At 37.9% G+C, this 19,131-nt stretch overlaps 1 protein-coding gene across 6 annotated transcripts in view; it reads left to right on the top strand.

The window, feature by feature from the left end:
• Positions 1-19,131, top strand: part of NAALADL2 (N-acetylated alpha-linked acidic dipeptidase like 2) — a 1,471,888-nt gene that overhangs the window by 644,616 nt on the left and 808,141 nt on the right. For all 6 annotated transcript variants that reach the window (XM_062211674.1, XM_062211686.1, XM_062211675.1 and 3 more), the window contains one exon: positions 4,458-4,959. In XM_062211674.1, the coding sequence (XP_062067658.1) occupies positions 4,458-4,959 (502 nt within the window). The remainder of the gene's footprint in view (positions 1-4,457; positions 4,960-19,131) is intronic.

Raw genomic sequence — 19,131 nt, 5'->3', positions numbered from 1 at the left:
TTAAGTAGAACAGACAAAAAATACTAAGAGGGATAACTTATTAAGTTGTTCATCAACAGTCAGGGCAAGGGCTGATCAAGTCACTGTTTCTCATAGTGTCCATTTCACTTTAACAGGTTTCCTTTTTGGTGCTTGGTTAGTTGTCACCAATCAGGGAGATTATATGATATTTGTCCCTTTGGGACTGGCTTATTTCACTCAGCATAATGTTTTCCAGATTCCTCCATTTTGTTGCAAATGACCGGATTTCATTGTTTTTGACTTCTGTATAGTATTCTATAGAGTACATGTCCCATAATTTCTTTATCCAGTCTACTGTTGATGGGCATTTAGGTTGATTCCAGGTCTTAGATATTGTGAATTGAGCAGCAATAAACATTAAGGTGCAGACAGCTTTTTTGTTTTCCAATTTAATTTCATTTGGGTAAATTCCAAGGAGTGGGATGGCTGGGTTGTATGGTAGGGTTATATTCAGGTTTCTGAGGAATCTCCAGACTGACTTCCATAGTAGCTGTACCAGTTTGCATTCCCACCAAGAGTGGGTTAGGGTCCCCTTTTCCCCACATCCTTACCAGCATCTGTTGTTGGTAGATTTCTGTATGTGAGCCATTCTAATTGGGGTGAGATGGAACCTCATTGTGGTTTTGATTTGCATTTCTCTGATTGCTAGTGATCTTGAACATTTTTTCATGTGTCTGCTGGCCATTTGGATTTCCTCTTTTGAAAAATGTCTATTGAGGTCCATGGCCCATCTCTTAAGTGGGTTGTTTGTTTTGTTGTTGTGGAGTTTCTTGATCTCTTTGTAGATTCTGGTTATTAATCCTTTATCTGTAGCATAGTTTGCAAATATTTTTTTCCCATTCTGTCAGTTGCCTCTTCAATCTCCTGACTTTATTTTGCAGTACAGCAACTTCTCAATTTGATGCAATCCCAAATGTTAATTTTGGCTTTGACTGCCTGCACCTCCAGAGTCTTTTCCAGGAAAAGATATTGCCAGTGCCAATATCTTGCAGGGTTACTTTCAGACAGTAAGATTGCGTGAAATATCACCCAGATGCATCTATTTATTTTAAACTAATCATATGCTCAGTATGGATACAATATAGAAAATTACCTTTTTATAGGAAAATACAAATATAGAAAAACTAAACTACTTTAGTTTCACTATAGAGTGATAAGTGTATATAAGATATTTATTTTTAATGTATTAAATTTAAGAGCAAAGTAGTCTGGTTGTTCCTAGGTGGTAAGGGAGCTCATCTAAGCAAATAAAATCTGTTGAAAACATGGAGACTATACCATACGTCTCATAAAAATTACATTTTATAAAAATGACCAAGTGTCATAATATAGAATGTCAAAATTTTATAGTTATTTTCATTGGAAGATAAGTCATACGTTTCTATGACTTTGTCTATACCAAAATGTGTCTTCTTTAAAGGTTTATGTGGTTAATTCTAACATCTAGTACATGTGTTTTTTCTTTTTTCTTTTCACTCACTCAAATCTGGTAGCCTTAAAGTAATGCAACAATATAAATTAAATGAATTGTATTCATCAGCAACAGAAAGATATGAAGTTTAAGTGGCTTAATTATATGATTGCATCTAAAGCATACTGATTTTGCTGAAGATTTATCTTTAAATATAAAAAAAAGTCATTTTATCTGGAAATTTGAGACTTCTGAAAAAGTAATGTTATATACCCCTTGCTCATTTCACAGGGTATAGGTGTTTTAAAGGTAACTTTAAATAGGTAACTATTTATTGGACCCACAGAATAACATACATTGTTTAAAAATTGAATATGTCATCAGAATGTTATTTATTTTTTATTACCTTACTTTCTGTACATTGTAAGTGAAACAAACTGTCAAAGCAGGTACAAGGTTATATTTTTCAAAAATGTCTATGCTATTTTTAGAGCAAGAAAATGTAAAGAAATGAACTAATAAATTGTAATAAGCATTTATAAATGCATCTGCATATAAATGTTTTATATACATATATTTAATTTGGAAATATAATTATATAATATTTAGAAATGATTTTGTGAAGTTGATTAAAATGCTTTGTTGTGTATGTTATCACATACTTTTTTTAAGATTTATTTATTTATTTATTTGAAAATCTGAGTTACACAGAGAGGAGGAGAGGTAGAGAATTAGAGAGAGATGTTTTCCATCTGCTAGTTAACTCCCCAATAGTTCGCAATGGTCAGAGCTGTGCCAATCTGAAGCCAGGAGCCAGGAGCTTCTTCCCGGTCTCCCACGCTGGTTCAGGGGCCCAAGGACTTGGGCCATCTTCTACTGCTTTCCCAGGCCACAGCAGAGAGCTGGATTGGAAGTGGAACAGCTGGGACTCAAACTGGTGCCCATATGTGATACCAGCATTATAGGCAGTGGCTTACCTGCTACGCCACAGTGCCAGCCCCTATCACATACTTACTTACTTGACAATTTTCCTTAAATACTTTGGGTTTTTTGTATCAAGTGACTTCATCTACCTTTGACCCGGATACTGCTCTCCTAGAAGATAGAATTTAGTGAAAATGTATTAATGTGTAATGGATCCAAAGGGGATAGTAAGGGTTTTAGGCAGATATCCATCTTGGTGAGCAGTGAATATCTGTATCTGTATTATATTCTAATTGATGGATCTGTCTGATGTTTGAAAAGCATTAAATTGCTGATGTGCATGTGATGAAATGCCTGTTGTCAGCCTAGCCTAGAGATGAAAACTCTGCCTCATCATTGAAGTTGATTTTTAAATGATTTGTAGAGAAATGATTTTGAATGCTTGTACTGGGGGTCAAAATTAGAGATCTCATTCTATATATACAGATAATTGAAAATGAATCATGATGAAGAATGGGATGGGAGAGGGAGTGGGAGATGGGATGGTTGTGGGTGGGAGGGAGGTTATGGGGGGTATAGCTGCTATAATTCAAAAGTTGTATTTTGGGAATTTATATTTATTAAATAAAAGTTGAAAAAAAAAATAGAGCTCTCAGAGTTCTATAGTAGCACCCACATGCTAAGTGTTCCTTGAACATAAACCATGCTCAATGATTCGATTTTTTTTTAGTGAAACAATATTTCATTTTACTTGGGGCCAGCATTGTGACACAGAGAGTTAAGCCGCCATCTGCAACACCAGCATCCCATGGGGATCCCAGCTGCTCTACTTCTGATCCAGATCCCTGCTAATGCATCTGCAAAGCAGCAGATGGTCCAAGTTCTTGGGTCACCACACATGGAGACATGGATGGAGTTCCAGGTTCCTGGCTTCCTCCTGTCCCAGCCCTGGCCTTTACGGTCACTTGGGGAACAAACCAGCACATGGAAGCTTCTCTCTCTCTCTCTCTCTCTCTCTCTCTCTCTCTCTCTCTGACTTTCCCTTTCTCTCTCTCTAACTCTGCGTTTCAAATAAAAAAAAATTTTTTTAAAAATCATTTTACTTGATTGACAAAGAGAATGAGAGACAGAGGCAGAGATCTTTCATCCCTGATTTACACCGCTATTGTCTGTAACAGCTAGGGCTGGACCAGGCCAAAAGCCAGGAGCCTGGAACGGAATCCAGGTCTTCTGTGTCTGTGACTGGGACTCATTTACTTGAGACAGCACCTGCTGCCTCCCAGGGTTCTCCAGGCCTGGGGATATGTATAGCTGGAAATCTGTGCATAAGACCATTCAATTTCATGAAGTCCTTCTTCGTATACTTTTCATCAGATTCACTTGTCAGTTACCAGCCCTTAGATGATTAGTTAATTAACTGTCAGTTGAGCTGCTTATTTATCCACCACAATTGGACATGCAGAAAAATAATAAAACATAGCAAGAACTTTGAGTACAACTGGGGTGACAGATCTAACACAGAAAATTTAAGTATAAATTGTTACTTCAGAATGTTACTGAATACGGATTTAAGACCACTTACATCTAGTTAGCGAGATATCCTAATACCACACTGCAATATCTAACAAAACTTTTAGCCACAACCATATTGGGAGAAAGATCTCCATAAGGCACTCCTGTAGGAAGGTTGTAAAACCAAACACTCCTAGGCTGGCAAAAGGCTTCCCTTTTTGGATTGCTGCCATCCCAGACTTGTATTTAAAGTTCACTGAGCCAGGACACTTCACCATCTAATTCCTTGGAAATTTTGGCCTTCTCTGATAGCTTTAAAATTTTCTTATCCTTTTGGGTAACTTATGACTACATAATTACCATTGTTCTGCATATTTTTACCTTGAGTTTGTATTTTAAAACTAGCACTGGCAATGTAATAATTCCCAGGCTCTTTCGTTTTTTCACCCTAGAACTTAGTAAATCACAGGTTATTACTTTCGGTCTCAATTTTTCAAAGTTAAAAACAATATAGTTTTTTGTTTTATTTGGGTTTTGACCTTATTGGATTCTACAGTTGTCTAAGAAAACATCTCTCTTATTTTCACAGGTAAAAAGATGGCCTATCAGAAAGTCAGTGCAGACCAAAGAGCTCCAGGACACTCACAGTACTTAGACAATGATGACCTTCAAGCCACTGCCCTTGACTTAGAGTGGGACATGGAGAAGGAACTGGAAGAGCCTGGTTTTGACCAATTCCAGGTAGATAGTGCTGAGAATCAGAACCTGGGGCATTCAGAGACTGCAGACCTACATCTTGATTCCATTCAACCAGCAACTTCACCCAAAGGGAGATTTCAGCGACTTCAAGAAGAGCCTGATTTTGTTACACACTATTCCAGATCTGTACCAAAGAGCAACCGCTGCAGCTTCTGCTACCTTTTAAAACTACTTTGCACAGCCATCATTTTATTTATTTTTGGAATTTTGATAGGATATTATACACATAAAAACTGCCCTTCAGCTGCTACATCGTCAGCAACAGTCGACCCTCAGTTTTACCAAGAGATTCTCAAGACGATCCAAGCCGAGGATATTAAGAAGTCTTTCAGGTAGGTGTAGAACAAACAGATGTTGCAGTGAGGGACGGGGTGGATGATTCATTGTGTGGTAGATGTCTCTTGATGGGCATTGAACTGGCGCTTTTACCATGGTTTAATTCAGTTTTGTAAGCTGAGAAACAACTTGCCAGCATACCAAGATTAGAAACGCCACAGAGGGGGCGGACATTTTCAGATTTATGGTACTGCAATACAAATTTATGCTGCTGTTTTTATTAATTGATAATAACAACAATAACTGCTATGGAGACTGCAACCAATGCTTTTTCTTTATTTTGAGAAGCCCAGTTAGGCCAAATTGGGATGTGAAGAATGCCAGATGTACATGTAATAAAAACTAGGGCATTAGCCATATGATTGAAGATTTTAATGACATCAGATAAAATAAACCTGCTTTATGGAGTGAAGTAATTGTCTTCAGTTACTGAGATGTTCACTAGTAATATTTGGCCTCCTACATCCCCTAACTTCCCAATGAGCACATTTAAAAACATTGGGTCCTACACATCATATAGTTAACCCTATAAGATCATCTCTCTTTTAAGGTGACTTTGCATGCCATGTACCTAGACAGAGTATTGTGATTTGTAAGTTAAATTATAAGAAGCAATTCTTATTCAGGCCTTAGTTATGAGGTCTTGTGTAAAGGCATTCCTGATTTCAGAACTCAAAGAAAGCTTGAAAATGTTGTTTGTTATATTATTAGTATACATGTTGAGCTGTAAAGGGTTTCCTGGTTTATATATTTAGTGAAGTGAGAAACTAGATTGGGAAGACTAGATTTTATATTCCACATGTACTTTCCAAAATATTTGGAGAAACGGAATGCTTCTAAACGAATCATATACTTGTATGTTTTCTGTGTGAAGAGGGAATAGAAATGTCCTACTTCTCTAAGCTCTTCTTTCTGCATTTTCCTGACTTACGACAGCTGAGATGTTGGCAGGCATGCATTTCTGGGGATCTGCTCAGAAGAGCCTGCCCCCTGAAGATTCATGATTTTATTCATGTAACTGAAATAAGAAGTGTAATAGTGTTGATACATTCTAGTCTTCTTCCTGAGGATCACCCCTGAGCGCCCGATGGAAATATTTCCCACACAGTCTATGTCTGCTATTCAGTGTTGTATAAACATCTCTGGACATGTAATGTTTTCATGGCAATGATTTTTACCAGTGATGAAGAATCAGAAATCAATAGGGTAATATGGAGACAGCCTAGAAATGAAGATATCATTATGCCTAGGCAGGAGGGACAAAGGCAATGGGGTATCCTCATAGAAGCTGGAACTTTCTGCATAAACCTGTGCAAGGAGGGATGTAGCTTCCACTGGAGATACAGCTGAAGACAAAGAGAAGGTGAGAAGCACCCCAGCTTCTCCCATTCTCTTGTCTCCCGGTGTCCTAGCTATTGGCCCATTGGCTGAATCCACCATGAGGCTGCTGACTCAGAGGAACTCATCCGGAGCTTTGGTTCCCTGCAAAACAAGCTGGAGCAGGCAACGTGCAGCAATCTTTCATAAACAGGTCTAGTGAGCTCAGGGATGCTACTACAAAAACAAAATAGAAGAACCCTATAAAACTGGGTTTATTAAAACTTCTTTTTTATGTCTATACTAATTTCTATATCTATATCAAAAAAGGATCCATGAGATTAATTACTTTTTAATGAGAATAGTCACTTTCTACTTGAGCAATTGCTTAGCTTTTTTTAAAATTTTATTTATTTTTATTTTTATTTTTATTTTTTTGACAGGCAGAGTGGACAGTGAGAGAGAAAGACAGAGAGAAAGGTCTTCCTTTTTGCCGTTGGTTCACCCTCCAATGGCCGGCGCACCACGCTGATCCGATGGCAGGAGCCAGGTGCTTCTCCTGGTCTCCCATGGGGTGCAGGGCCCAAGCACTTGGGCCATCCTCCACTGCACTCCCTGGCCACAGCAGAGAGCTGGCCTGGAAGAGGGGCAACCGGGACAGGATCGGTGCCCCGACCGGGACTAGAACCCGGTGTGCCAGCGCCGCAAGGCGGAGGATTAGCCTAGTGAGTCGCAGCGCCGGCCGCAATTGCTTAGTTTTTAATTGGTGGCCACAATAAACCTCATGACCTTGCCTTCCTCCCTCCTTGGCTCCTACTGAGTTGATGGGGAAACTTGTATTTGTGAATTTCATGAGGAACTTCATGACATGCATTTTGTTGGAAACATATTTATTTCCTCTCCTTGTACTTATTTGGCTTTCTTTTGTCATACCTTACTTTTTTCAACGTTATATAAACTTTTAAATGCTTACTTACTTCCTTTTTGCAAAGGGACACTTGATTTTAAAATTTAAAACACATAATTAAAGAATAATATTCCGGGGCCAGCGCCGTGGCTCACTTGGTTAATCCTCTGCCTGCGGCGCCGGCATCCCATATGGGCACTGGGTTCTAGTCCCAGATGCGCCTCTTCCAGACCAGCTCTCTGCTGTGGCCCAGGAGGACAATGGAGGATGGTCCGAGTGCTTGGGCGCCTGCACCCGTGTGGGAGACCAGGAAGAAGCACCTGACTCCTGGCTTTACAGAGGCATATCTCTGGCCGTAGTGGCCATTTGGGGAGTGAACCAACGGAAGGAAGACCTTTCTCTCTGTCTCTCTCCCTCACTGTCTAACTCTGTCAAATAAATAAATAAAGAAAAGAATAATATTCCTTATTTTCCACATAAGAAGTTGCAAGATGGTGACTCTCAGATTCCCCTTCTGAACTTCAAAATCACAATAATGAGATATGTTTTTAAATTAACTACAAAAATCATAACCACTAAGAGTTGTATTCCCAGGCAGTATTATATAATTGGACAGAGGTTCATAATTATGTTTTATCCAATAACCATATCTTTTTCCTTATGAGATTCCCAACTTTTTTCTTCAGAAATTATTTTTGATGTAGATATATTTACAGTAACTTACTTCACATTATATCTCCTCATCAAAGACATTTTTTCCCTCAGTAATTCTTGCCAACTGCATTCCTTGTTATGAGTTCCTGTGTTTTACAAGTAATCATAGCCTTAACATTGTACATCACAGATTCTCACAATTATTTTTCATCAACTTATGATACATTTTGGGTTTATAAAAGCTCACTAATGTCTTCATCAATTGCTATTTCTCCTTGTTGGTTTTATATTCCTATACAAGCTTTAAAGCTTTACTGCTTCTGCCAAATACCCTAAAAACTGTGCAATGATAAAAATGTTATTTGTTAAAAATGTATTTCTTTTAGATTTCTTTGATTTAAAAAGATTAATAACATGTAATACTTGCATACCTTTGTGGGCAGTGTAAAATATTTCAGCATATAGCATCAACTGATCAAATTTGGCAATCAACTCTCCTTTCTCCATGTTTGGATCCTATCAGCTCCTCTCTTCTAGTTTTTTTATATAATACATTGTACATTATCGTGACTATAGTTCCCCAGTTATGCTGGAGAATACAAGAACCTATTACTTCTGTGCTTTGTTACTCTTTACTCAACCTCATTTTCCTCCTCCTGCTCCCACTCTTTGTGTAGCCCTGGTAATTACAATTTTATGTTCAGAATGACTTTTTAAATTTTTTTGAACTTGCACATATGAGAGAGAAAACACAGTATTTGTTACTAGGTGTCTGTTTATTTTACTTAACATTATGACCTTCAGTTCTATCCATTTTACTATCAATGTTACAATTTCATTCTTTTCTGTGGCTGAATAATATTCTAATTTATATATAGTTTCTTTACACATCATCCATCAGTGGAATTCTAGGTTGATTCCCTACCTTGGCTATTATGAATATTGCTACAGTGAACATGTGAGTGCTTATATCTTTCTCATATACTGATTTCGTTTCCTTTAGATATTTACAATGAAGTCAGGTAGCTGGATCCTATGGGAGTTCTGTTTTCAGTTTTTTGAGGAATAGCCATACTGTTTTCCACAATGACGGTCTTAATTTGCATTTCCAACAAAAATGTATCAGGGTTCCCTTTTCTCCATATCCCCATCAGCATTTGCTATTTTTGTCTTTTTGTTCATAGCCATCCTTATTACAGTGAGATGATATCAGACTGTGGATTTGATGTACATTTTTCTGGTGGCTATTTTTTCTTATCTTTGTAGGCCATTTGTATTTCTTCTTTGGAGAAATGTCTACTTAGAGCCTTTATACATTTGTAAACGGCATTAACTGGTTTTGGTTGAGGTTTTTGAGTTCTCTATTCTGGATAGTAATCTTTTGTCAGATAAATAGTTTGCATTATTTTCTCTCATTCTCTTGTCTGTTTATCCTATTTATTGTATTCTTTGCTGTGAAGAAATTCCTTCCTTTCATACAATCTCATTTTTCTAGCTTTGCTTTTGTTACCTGTACTTCTGGTGCTTTACACAAAAAAGTGTTGCCATTTTGATGCCTTGAAATGTTTCCCAAGTAGTTTTTCCTAGTAGTTTCATAGTTTCAAATGTTACTAGATGCTCTTTTTCTGTATCAGATTAAAGCTCTATGAGGAATTAAACCAAATTCCCTTTTTCCACCATTAAATCCCATTATCTAGCAGATGTTGAATAAGTATTTTTAAAGGATGAAATAAATGCATGAATAAATGAGAATTATTTATGCTAAATTTATCAATGATATAGTTTGTCTTACTGTGTAGATTTCTCATATTATTTTTAAAAATATGAATATAATATTTATATTATGTATTTTAATATATTATATAACTTATAATTACCGAGGGGATATGCTGTTATGATTTTGAATAAGTGATCATTCATATCAAAACCAGATAAAGTAAAAATAGTAAAGTATCACTACTGATGTCTCAGGTCTGGCTGGGGGATTAGGACAATTGATGCTACATTTAAGACCAGCATCCCATTTGCAGCCTGTGAGAAGTTAGAAAAGCTAAGACTTAGAGGTGTGAAGAGTTAAGAGAAAACTTTTAGAGAGAGCTGTGCATGGGGCTGGCGCCTTGGCTCACTTGGTTAATACTCTGCCTGCGGTCCCAGCATCCCATGTGTGTGCCGGGTTCTAGTCCCGGTTGCTCCTCTTCCAGTCCAGCTCTCTGCTGTGACCCAGAAGGGCAGTGGAGGATGGCCCAAGTGCTTGGGCCCCTGCACCCGCATGGGAGACCAGGAGGAGGCACCTGGCTCCTGGCTTCGGATCAGAGCAGCTCCGGCCATAGCGGCCATTGGAGTGAACCAAAGGAAGGAAGACCTTTCTGTCTCTCTCTCTCACTGTCTATAACTCTACCTGTCAAATAAATTTTTTAAAAAAGAGAGACAGAGAGCTGTGCATGTGCTATTGTTAGTCCCAGTCTCTTCTCGAAGAGGAGTCTTCAAATCCAGTGAGAACAGAGTTTATTAGAACTCTTTGAGGGACTAGTGCTGTGGCATAGTAGGCAAAGCCTCCGCCTGCAGTGCTGCTAACCCACATGGCTGTTGTTTCATATCCCGGCTGTTCCTCTTCTGATCCAGCTCTCTGCCATGGCACAGGAAAGCTGTGGAGGATGGCCCAAGTGGTAGGGCCCCTGTATTTATATGAAGCTCCTGGCTCCTGGCTTCAGATTGGGATGGCTCCAGCATAGCTCCAGAAGTTGTAGCCATTTGGGGATGGAAGACCTTTCTCTCTGTCTCTGTCTGCAACTCTGCTTCTCAAATGAATTAATACAATCTTTAATTAAAAAAAAAAACTGTTTGAAAGAATTTGTTATCTTTCTCAAAAGAGCATCTAACTCCCACCCAGGAAATCCAAATAATGAGAGATAAATTAGCTAGATGATGATAAGATTGCAAATGAAGAGGTGATTGTTTCATGTAGTTTATGGTTAATTTTGGTTCTGTGGATGAGGTTGGTAGGAGGAGAATGAATGAATAAGTGCAAGTGTTGGAGAGGGGAGAGAGTAGAACTATAGTCCAATACCTGGAAACTGTAGAGAGAGTAAGACAGGAGCTGGAGGAGAGTGTATTATTCATGTCAAAGGATGGTGAGAAATTCCTAGTCATGAAATGTTTGAATCTCTAAATAATCCACAAAGTATGCATGAGAGAAGAAATTAACTAAGAACGCCCACTAGAGTCAGAGACCCATACTAGCTTGCAAAAGCATCTATCAAACAGAAATATAAATATTGTCTCCCCTTTATGTATTCTTGCCTGGATTCTTTCAACTCTAGAGGACTCAGAAGCTCAGAGGCAGAAGGTTCAGACGCACAAAGTGCAGAAGACGCTGATTGTTCTCCCATCTCTGACTGCAAGGCCCCTATTTGGGAGAGGGTCAAAAATGGGAAAATGCTGAAGTTCTGTCCATGAAATGGTATTGAACATTTTAATTACTCACTTGGGAGACTCAGAACACTTAACAGTGAGTAGAATCGCTGGGGTTTTTATTCAGGAACTAGAAAAGAAAAAGTGCCCTAATAAATAAACGTAAATATGGGGGAAAAGGTGTTTGTGATTACATTCTCAGAGTTCGCTCAAGATAGATATCACATATGTTATTGTTATGCAGTGTTTTTAACAAACTGTATTTGAGTAATGTGTTGATTCTTAGATAATCTTTGAGAGATTCATTGAATGTATAACCTAATTTAAATAGCTAATTAACCAATAATAAGGTCCATATAATAGATCACTTAAATAAAGATACTTGACATTTTGTTGAGCAAATAAATGAAAATCAGTCAAAAGTTTAGTTACGCTTGACGTTTCTTGACACAGCCAAAACTGACATTTATACATGAAGACCGTATTATTGTGTGTGTGTGTGTGCATGCATTAATCAGTCATCTAATGAAATTTTCTAGGTCACTTTTTCCTGTGCTTAACTAGGTAGAAAAGGCACTCAATTTTAGCAGCTGGTTTATTTCTTCCATGTATCTTGTTCTGTGTCGATGGGTAAATGTTTACATATAGTATCTTAGATATACCCAGAAACAACAGATTGAAAATAAGTCAGAAAAAATGTTTTCATGTATATTCTAGATGACTTGGAATACTAAATATTTAGACAATAGGAGTTTATCGTAAGTATCAAAATAGGAGGTTTGGGGCCTGTGTTTTGGCACAGTGGCTTAAGCCGCTGCCTTGCAACAATGACATCCCATATCATACTGTCAGCTCCCATCCTAGCTTCTGCACTTCTAGTCAAGCTCCCTGCTGCTAATATGCCTGAGAAAGCAGTGGAAGATGGCCCAGGTACATGGGCCTCTGTCACCAGCATGAGAGACCTGTGTGGAGTGATGGAAGATATTCTCTCTCTCTCTCTCTCACTCTCTCTCTTTCTCAAATTAAAATGAAACAAAGCAGAACAAGGCAAAATAAAACAAAAACAGGATGCTGGGAATGAACATTTGGTGTATTTAAGATACCACTTGCGATACCTACATTCTATAAATGAAGACCTGGTTTTAAGTCTTGCTTCTGTTTCTGATTCTGCTTCCCATTAATGAATACCCTGAGAGGCAGCAGGTTATGGCTCACATTACTTGGGTTCCTGCCACTCATGGGGGAAACTTGGATTGAGTTCTTAGCTCCTGGCTTCAGCCTGGCCCAGCCTTGACTGTTCCAGACGTTTGTGGAGTGAACCAGTTGGTGAAAGATGTCTGTCTGTTCTGTATCTCTCTGCCATCCAAATAAGTTAAAATAAAACAAGGTTCTAGGCTTACATGCTAATCCACAAACAGCAATTATTCATTTGATCAAGACTTATTGACACGGAATCTGGATCCAATCCATCCCAGAGACCCTGGGAGCCACGGTTCTCTGATTGAAACATTGAATATCAAAGAGACTGACTCCTTTTCCATCTATGCTAGTCTGTGTTTCTGTTCTTTCATGCTCAGCTAATACTAACCTCTACAATCCCCAGTACATTATTCCTCAGTTCCTATCATGCAGAATGAAATCTGATTGTTATCCGTTTTGGGGCCAGTGATGTTTGTCCTTCTACGTGAAGTGCTTATGCCTGGTCTAATCAGCTTCAGCAAATTGGAATGATGGTCACCTTGTATAAAACACATTTACCTCCAACTGCTGAGGGAGCTCTTTAACTTAAAAGAAAGCGGAAAGTGACAAATACAATCTGTTACTGTAGCATGTACATTATATGTATTTTTGAATGAAGGTCATTTATATACATATGTATGTGTGAGGGCACTTCAAAAATTTGGAAAATGGAATTAAATTTAAAAAGATTTTCCATAGTCTTTTCATAATACACATTTTCAATGAACTTTTTGAAGACCCTTTGTGTACCTGTGTGTGTGTGTGTGTGTGTACAGGCATACTAAAGATATCAGTACATTGCTAGAAAGATTAAAGTATATTGAAAACTCAAAACTAGTTAGCAGATAGAGAATGATAACAACAGTGTGTCTACAGTGGATGAACTACTGTGGTTATGTATAGTTTTGAATGCACAAATAGGTATAGATGCTATAAAAAGATGAGATGAGAAAGAGAAAATATATAATATTTTAATTATGGCTAATACAGTATTTTTAATGGTAATAACATTGTTTTTCCTAATTATAAGTACAACTTCTACAGCAAATTATACAGAATACATTTAGAACTGCATATAAATCCTACCATATTTTAGAAAAATCATTTCATTATTTCTTTCTGTAGTTCCCTATCTATCAGCAAAATTGTATTAGGCCATGCCATGCATATTCTTTTGATGTCTGTGTTAGCATCTTTTTCACTTAAAGTAGATTTAGAAATGTTTTTCCAAGCCAATAAATATAAATTTAAATCACTACACTAAAATACTGCCTGGTACTCCATTATGTAGATGTCATGAAATTCATTTAACCTGTTCCTTATAAATGGACATTTAGGTTGGCTCTATAAACATTCGAGTGAATAAATTTTTGCTTATTTAATTATTCCATGCTGTTGAATTCCTGGAAGCAAATCAGCTTCAGGAATTTTAAATTTGTTTAATTGTCTGTTTTTCTGTTGTCAAATTGCCTTGTATATCCACTAGCTTTCCAGGTCCTCACTAGTGTGTATTTTCTTTTTTAAAGATTTATTTATTTATTTGAAAGTTGTTGTTACAAAAAAAGACAGAGACAGAGAGATATCTCCCATATACTGGTACATTTCCCAAATGGCTGCAATGGCCAAGACTGGTCCAGGCCGAAGTCAGGAGCTAGGGAGATTCATCTGATTCTCCCACATGGATGGCAGGGTCCTAAGCACTTAGGACATCTTCTGCTGCTTTCCCAGCCCTTAGCTGGGAGCTGCATCCGAAGCACAGCAACTGAGACTCTAACCAACACTCTGGGATGATGGCATGACTGATGCCCAAATGCCTGGACCCTTGCAGCCACATGGGAGACTTGGATGGACTTCTCTCTCTCTCTCTCACTCTCTCTCTTTCTCTGAGTCTCTTCATTCCTTTCATCTTTCTCTTTCTACATATACCACTCATGAACCTTCTATTCAAGAATTTGCGCTTCCTTGCTAAGAAATGTTTGACTGCTTCTAGCTTCCTGATCAAGAAAACTTACAACACATTACCTCCACTCTTCAAAGAGGGAGACAATCTTGTACTCCACTAAAGATAAGATGGCTCTGAAGTTATGGGGATCTTCAAATTATTTTGTGGTTATCAGGACACTAGAAAGGCTGTTTTAGTGGACTGTCTCTCCTCTGACTCCAAATAGTTTATTTTTTGCTTTTATGTTTTTGTACAAATGCAAGAGGTTGCTGTTTGCTGATGGTGGTTCCATTGTTCTCCTATAGTTCCCAGTCATTTTTCTGCTCCTTTCCCTCATCCTATTTTTAGTTTTTGGTTTCTCTCTTCTCAGCTCTGTTTATTTTTCCCTTCTAATTTCAGTTTTAGAGGGAATGAAAGCAGAAAGATTAGGAGAAATGAAGATAACAATAAAGCAACTAGTATTTTAATTGGAGAAAAACATGTAACAAAAAGGCACATAATTCTTTTTATGCAAATGACAAGAGAATGAATTTAGAAGTAATAAAAGGATATCTCCTAAAGGAAGTAATTAGCTATTCTCTCATTGATTTCTCCAAATAATAAATGTACAATGTCTTAACTTAATCAAAAATGCATACATAGGATAAGGTTTATTTAATTGTGCATAGTATTCCATCGCTCTGAACTTTAGATAAAACAACAACTCACTTCAATTTCTTAGTATTATGCAAAATGATATTAATTATCTTAGCTGACTAGATTGACTTTACAGATAAAAGTTTATAGCCCTCAGAATCCTTAGGTTTTTGACTAGAACTCCACCAAGTAATAGATGAATGAGAATTATTAATTGAGGTGAATTTGTGACCTTCTTTATCTTGAACTCTTCAACTATTGGGCTTCTTTTGTAGTCTGGCTCAGGCCCCTGATCCTGCATGACATTCTTATTGATTATCCACTAGTATTCTCTTTCTCTTTCTCCTAACATCTGTATGAATCTAATTCTACTTTTCAGAGGTGAACATACTATAAGTCTAGCACAGCACCTGAGTCATAATGCTCAGATATTCAGTACATCTTTACTACATGAAAGAATCAATCCATAATATAGAACTTTATGACAAACCTTCACTTCCATTTTATTACTTAAAAATAATTTGTACTTCTAGTTATTCGTGAATATTATTGAAATTTTAACTTAAAATCACACATATATATATATAAATCATACACACACACACATATATATATATGTGTGTGATTTTAAAAGCATTTTATCTACATTCTCTTTGCATGTGCTAAAATGTTCATCTTGAGGGTAGAATGTTGTCCTTAGTCTTATGTAACTATGCTGAATGTCTACTATATTCCATACACTCTGCTAATTATTCGACAGTTCTTTATAACTTTCTATTTTGTTAAGATTTGTTTTATTTAGCTGAATGGCAGAACTAGAGAGAGAGAGAGAGAGAGAGAGAGAGAGAGAGAGAGAGAAAGGTCTTCCATTGGCTGGTTTATTCCCCAAATGACCACAGCGCTTGGAACTAGGCCAGGCCAAACCAGGAACCAGGAACATTTTCTGGGTCTCCCACATGGATGCAGGGCCCCAAGCACGAGGGTCATCCTTCACTGCTTTCCCAGGTTCATTAGTGGGAAGCTGGATCAGAAGTGCATCAGCTGGGAGTGGAAGAAGTACCTATATATGATGACAACACTGTAGGCAGTGACTTTATCTGATAATCCACAATGCCAAGAACATAACATTCTATTTATTCTTGAGAACTTTCCTTTTTTATAAAGAAGAAATGAAGATAACAGTTTATGAAAAGGTATTTCTATGTTCATAATTTTTAAACAAGTTTATTTATTTACTTGAAAGGCAGAGTTAGAGGAAGAGAGAAAGAAAGAAATCTTCCATCTGCTATTTCATTCCCCAAGTGACCATTAAGTCAAGTCTGGGCCAGGATGAAGTAAGGAGCCAGGAACTCCATTTGGGTGCTTCACATAGGTGCAGGGGACGAAGCACTTAGGCCATCTTCTGCTGCTTTCTCAGGTGCATTAGCAAGGAGCTAGATGTGAAGTGAGGCAGCCGGGACTCAAACTGGCACTCATATGGGATGCCAACATCACAGGCAGCAGCATAACCTGCTGCACCACAACACTGACTCTGAGAATCACAGATTTAATGAGCTGCAAAATAGATCCCCTCATGGGAGCTGGATCAGGAGCAGAGGACAGCATCATAGGTGGCAGCTTAACCTACTATACCACAGCTCTGCTGTCATGGAGAAAATTCTTTCAGAAGCCATTTATACATGCAAAAGAAAAGTCAATTCATTGATGAAACACCTTCTTTGAACCACAGGGTATGGCATTGTGATGTAGCAGGTAAAGCAGCTGCCTACAATAATGGTATCCCAAATGGGCAACAGTTCAAGTCCCACATTCTTTTCGAGGTGCATTAGCAGGGAGCTGGAACAGAATTGGAGCAGCGAGACTTGAACCTATGCCTATATGGGTTTCCAGTGCTGTAGGTGGTGGCTTTACCCACTATGCCACAATGCCAGTGCATTTTTTAAAAGATTTGTTTATTTATTTGAAAGCCAGAGTTAGAGAGGCGAGGCAGAGTGAGAGAGGGGTCTTCCATCTGCTGGTTCACTCCCCAAACGGCCAGAGTGGCCAAGGCTGAGCTTCTTCTGGATCTCTCACATGGGTGCCAGACTTGGCATCTTCTACTGATCTCCATCTTCTACTGCTTTCCCAGGCCATAGCAGAGAGCTGGATCGGAAGTGGAACAGCTGGGACTTGAACAGGTGCCCATATGGGATGTCGGCAATGCAGGCAGTGGTTTTAACCACTACGCCACAGCGCTGGCCCCTAGGGCATGCTTAATCATTTTATTTATTTGTTTATTTTTAACTAATTCTATATCATGTAAACCATCAAGACCAACTTATATTGTTAAGAATCAAAATGTAAGAACTCTTTTACTTGGGGTCAGGTTTGGCTGCCACCTGAGATTTCCCATATGCACACAGTTTCCAGTCCCAGCTGTTCCACTTCCGATCAAGCTCCCTGCTAATGTGCAGAAGACGTCCCAAGTGCTTGGGCCCTTGCTATCCACATAGGAGACTTGGAAGAAGCTCCTGGTTCCTGGCATCAACCTGGCCCAGCATGGGCCATTGCGGCATTGGGGGAGTGAACCTGCAGCTGAAAGATCAATCTCTGTTTCTTTCTCTGTTTCTGTACCTCTGCCTTTCAAATAAAAAAATAAATATTAATGAATTCTTTTACTTTTTCTGTTTTGATTTTTGTTGTATTCTTAGTTGCTGAAATACATTTTAAATAAATGCAGTAAGTGTGTTCTACTTTCAATGAACTATTCCCTTCAGATATGCAAGATCATCTGTACTGAGTGGCTGCCTATCTTGAAAACTGAGCAGCCTTAGGGCTGGTCGCATTTTTCTTCTTTTTCTTGTGTTGACTATAATAGGCTTTTCCATCCATATACTTCTTGATCTTATTCATCCCAAAAAAGGAACACGATCAGTCAGCTGTAGTACAAGGGAATAACAAACCTTTTTCTTTGAGGACCAGATATGTCAGTTGCCTGTGGATTCACTTGACTTGCCGACGCTCTTGCTCAAAAAAGTTGGTAATGATCACATTTAGTAGAGTGAAGCACAAGTTAAACATAGAAAAGTTGGGAACTGATTACATGTTTCTCTCTTTCATGTTCCTCTTTAATGTCAATGAAATCAAAGCTCAAATAGCAGACATGGTCCTTTGAGATTTGTAATTTGAAAATCTTAATTCATGCTTTAGAAATTGAGTAAGATATTAAAAATGTTAAGCTAAAGTAATATTTCCATAATTTCATAATGGTGGCTTAGCGATGGCATTTAAATGAAAATATATTTTAAAATACGTTATTTACACAAAGTTTACTGAATAAAACTATGTACTTTATTATTGTCATTAAATATTCCAAATGGATTTTTCTAGCTGATAGGAAAGAAAATACAATTGGTGAATAATTAAGAAACCAAAAAGAAATAACAGAAATTTCTTTGTACTGTCCCAGCCAGACTAGAAAACTGTCACAGAATGGTTAGGTGATTTTTATTGCCCACATTATAGATGCTTATAAACCAAAATGTAATGATTCTCCTTTTTTTTTTTTTTTTTTTTGCATCAATCTGATTTGGCTGAACTCAGACGTGTGGTCAAATATTATTCTAAATGTTTCTGTGAATGTGGTGTTAAGATTAACATCTAAATACATTTTGAAAGGAGACATTTAAAGTGGGCTTTGAGTGAAGATTTCCTACATAAGGTGCGTAGATCTCCAGTCACTGAAGCCCTTGATGGCAAAAGACTGACCTCCCGAGAAGAAGGGAGAAGTCCATGGGCAGAGAGCATCATTGCCCCCAAGCTGTGCTCCTTCCTGGGTCTCCAGCCTGCTGTTCTACCTTTTGCACTTCCCAGGTCTTCATGGTTATTTGAGCCACCTTCTTAAAATAAACCTCATTCTTTCTCCCTTGCAACCCCTTCTAGAGACTCTGAATAATACACGCAGACTTTGGGAACTTAAATAAACCAATATATTGCAACTGTATTTTTAGGATTCTGAAACGATTTAGTCCTTTTTTTTGAGATTAAACTGATAATGTGGAAAATTGATACTGAAATCTTAGA

Source organism: Lepus europaeus, chromosome 2, assembly GCF_033115175.1.
Source record: "Lepus europaeus isolate LE1 chromosome 2, mLepTim1.pri, whole genome shotgun sequence".
Classification (NCBI taxonomy): domain Eukaryota; kingdom Metazoa; phylum Chordata; class Mammalia; order Lagomorpha; family Leporidae; genus Lepus; species Lepus europaeus.
Note: the sequence above shows the minus strand (reverse complement) of the source record. Positions and strands in the feature narration are given on the sequence as shown.